The sequence below is a fragment of the Peromyscus leucopus genome, chromosome 6 (assembly GCF_004664715.2).
Source record: "Peromyscus leucopus breed LL Stock chromosome 6, UCI_PerLeu_2.1, whole genome shotgun sequence".
Classification (NCBI taxonomy): Eukaryota; Metazoa; Chordata; class Mammalia; order Rodentia; family Cricetidae; genus Peromyscus; species Peromyscus leucopus.
Genome location: NC_051068.1, coordinates 132,299,962 through 132,302,370, shown reverse-complemented (window position 1 = coordinate 132,302,370; position 2,409 = coordinate 132,299,962). Strand labels below are relative to the sequence as shown.

The window sequence follows — 2,409 nt, the reverse complement described above, 5'->3', positions numbered from 1 at the left end:
ATCGGGGAATAGGACAAGCCACAGCCAACCTCACCTCACCAACTCCTCAGCCTCATGAGGGAGCTACTTCCTGTACACCCACGCCTAAACCTTTCTGTGCCCTGCCATCTCACTTCCTCTCTCCACCCAGCTACATCACTTCCTCTCTCTGCCTAGTTCTATCACTTCCTGTCTGTCTGTACAGACCTCCAGACCTTTATGGTTAACTAGTGTTGAAATTGAAAGGCGTGTGCCACCAGGCTTGGCTCTCTTCCCAGTGTGGCCTTGAACTCACAGAGATCCAGATGAATCTCTGCCTCCTGAATGCTAGGATTAAAGGCTTGTGCAACCATTGCCCAACTTCTATGTTTACTATAGCGGCTGGCTTTTCCCATTGATCTCCATGCAAGCTTTATTTATTAGAGCACAAATAAAATATCACCACACGACAGTAACAGGCACACTAGGACACCACCTGCCCATCACTCACTGTTGAGCCTGGTTATCAGATCAAATACTGCATTCAATAAGCTTCATTCAAATAAGCGTCCTTTTATTTCATAACAGCCCTAAAGAGCAAGGACTGTAGCGGTGGCAGTAATCTCACTGCGCCGAAGAGGAGGTGGAAAGTGCTTCCTTTAAAAATGCATTGTTACTGTTTTTAATTATGTGTGCGTAGGCATACACGTGTAAGTGCGGGTGCCAGTTCCCCCTGGAGCTGGAGTTCTCGGTGGTTGTGAGCTTCCTGAAGCAGATGCTGGTGAACCCAACTCAGGTCCTCTGGAAGAGCAGTGTGTGTTCTTAGAGCCATCCCCAGCCCTGAGTTCTTCCTTCAAATATAAACATGAATATCACATCATCACAAAGCAGGGTGACTAGAGTGCAGGGGAGACGATGTTCATAAAGAGCACAGTTGTTGTTATTCTCTTACTGTACCTAATGTGTAAATCAAACATTATCATTGTTATCCATATAGGAAAAAGAAAAACCAGTACAGTCCATTCAGGGTCCAGTACTATGCTGGGTTGTAGGCACCCCCGAGGGTCTTGGAATCCATGCCAGGGGGGTTAGGTAGTTGGTTATATCAACAGCATCACCTCAAGTAAGGGATGAACATTCCTCAAGGGGCACAAAAAGAAAAGTGTCTCACAAGAGTGATTTCAGCTGGTAGTTGTGTGTCATACCTGTGATCCCAGTACTTGGAAGGCTGGAGCAGGAGAATGACTTCATTTTGAGGCTAGTTCGATCTACAGAGTGAAGATCTATTTCAAATCAACAACATCCCCCAAATTAAAAAAAAAAAAATACTCCACTCCACCCCCCAAGCCCCCACCCCCCCCACACACACAAAAGGGACTTCATAGGGTTTCTGGGTACTTGAACTTGTAGAGCAGTGGTTCTCAACCCGTGGGTCAGAAAACACAGATATTTACATTACAATTCATAATCATAGCAAAATTACAGTTATGAAGTAGCAACAAAAGTAACTTAATTGTTGGGGGTCACCGCAACATGAGGAACTGTATTAAAGGGTCCCAGCATTAGGAAGGTTGAGAAGCCTCATAGAGGTTCCTACAGGATGGGGTGCCTAAAGCATGGCTGGACCCTGTGTCCCTCTTGCATGTCTCACCCTGTGCATGCCTTTTACCGGGATGCTCCTCTTTCAGGAAACTCAATTGTACATGAAGTTGAGCACAAAGTGGATGTTTTAAGTCCTCAACACTAGGGAGGTTGAAGCAGGAGGATATCTGTGAGTTAGAGGCCAGCCTGGACAACAAAAACCTTGAGCCCAAAATAAACAAAAATAAACAAAATTTTTAAAAATGAAAATGGGGGGGGGGTGCTTCGGGAGCCGCGGGTTACCGTTCCGACATGGCCAAGTCCAAGAACCACACCACATACAACCAGTCTCGAAAATGGCACAGAAATGGTATCAAGAAACCCCAGTCACAAAGATACGAATCTCTTAAGGGGGTGGACCCCAAGTTCCTGAGGAACATGCGCTTTGCCAAGAAGCACAAGAAAAGCCTGAAGAAGATGCAGGCCAGCAATGCAAAGGCAGTGAGTGCGCATGCAGAGGCCACCAAGGCCCTTGTGAAGCCCAAGGCCATTAAGCCCAAGATGCCAAAGGGCCCCAGCAGCAAGCTCAGCCGTCTCGCTTTCATGGCTCACCCCAAGCTCAGGAAGCAGATTAGAAGCTACATGGCCAAGGGTCATAGGCTCTGCCAGCCAAAACCCAAGGCTCAAACCAAGGCAGAGGCCTCAGCTCCAGCTCAGGCTCCCAAAGGTGCCCAGGCCCCTGTGAAGGCCCCATAGAAAAGGTTTCTGTCTGCCAGACAGATGGACTGGTGTGACACACCTACACGCTACTTGCAGATGATCAGGACCCCATGCTGTTTTTACAAATAAACTTGAGGCAGGACCTGTTTT

General features: G+C 47.4%; 1 protein-coding gene across 1 annotated transcript; it reads left to right on the top strand.

Annotated features, from left to right (window-relative positions):
* The first annotated feature begins 1,824 nt into the window (after window positions 1-1,824).
* LOC114700443 (60S ribosomal protein L29-like) lies at window positions 1,825-2,409 on the top strand. The gene has a single exon (XM_037206492.1). The coding sequence runs from the start codon at window positions 1,852-1,854 to the stop codon at window positions 2,293-2,295; it is 444 nt and encodes a 147-aa protein (XP_037062387.1). The 5' UTR covers window positions 1,825-1,851; the 3' UTR covers window positions 2,296-2,409.

Excerpts from the sequence above, each read along its gene's own strand:
- LOC114700443 (XM_037206492.1), top strand. The coding sequence starts at position 1,852 with ATGGCCAAGTCCAAGAACCACACCACATACAACCAGTCTCGAAAATGG.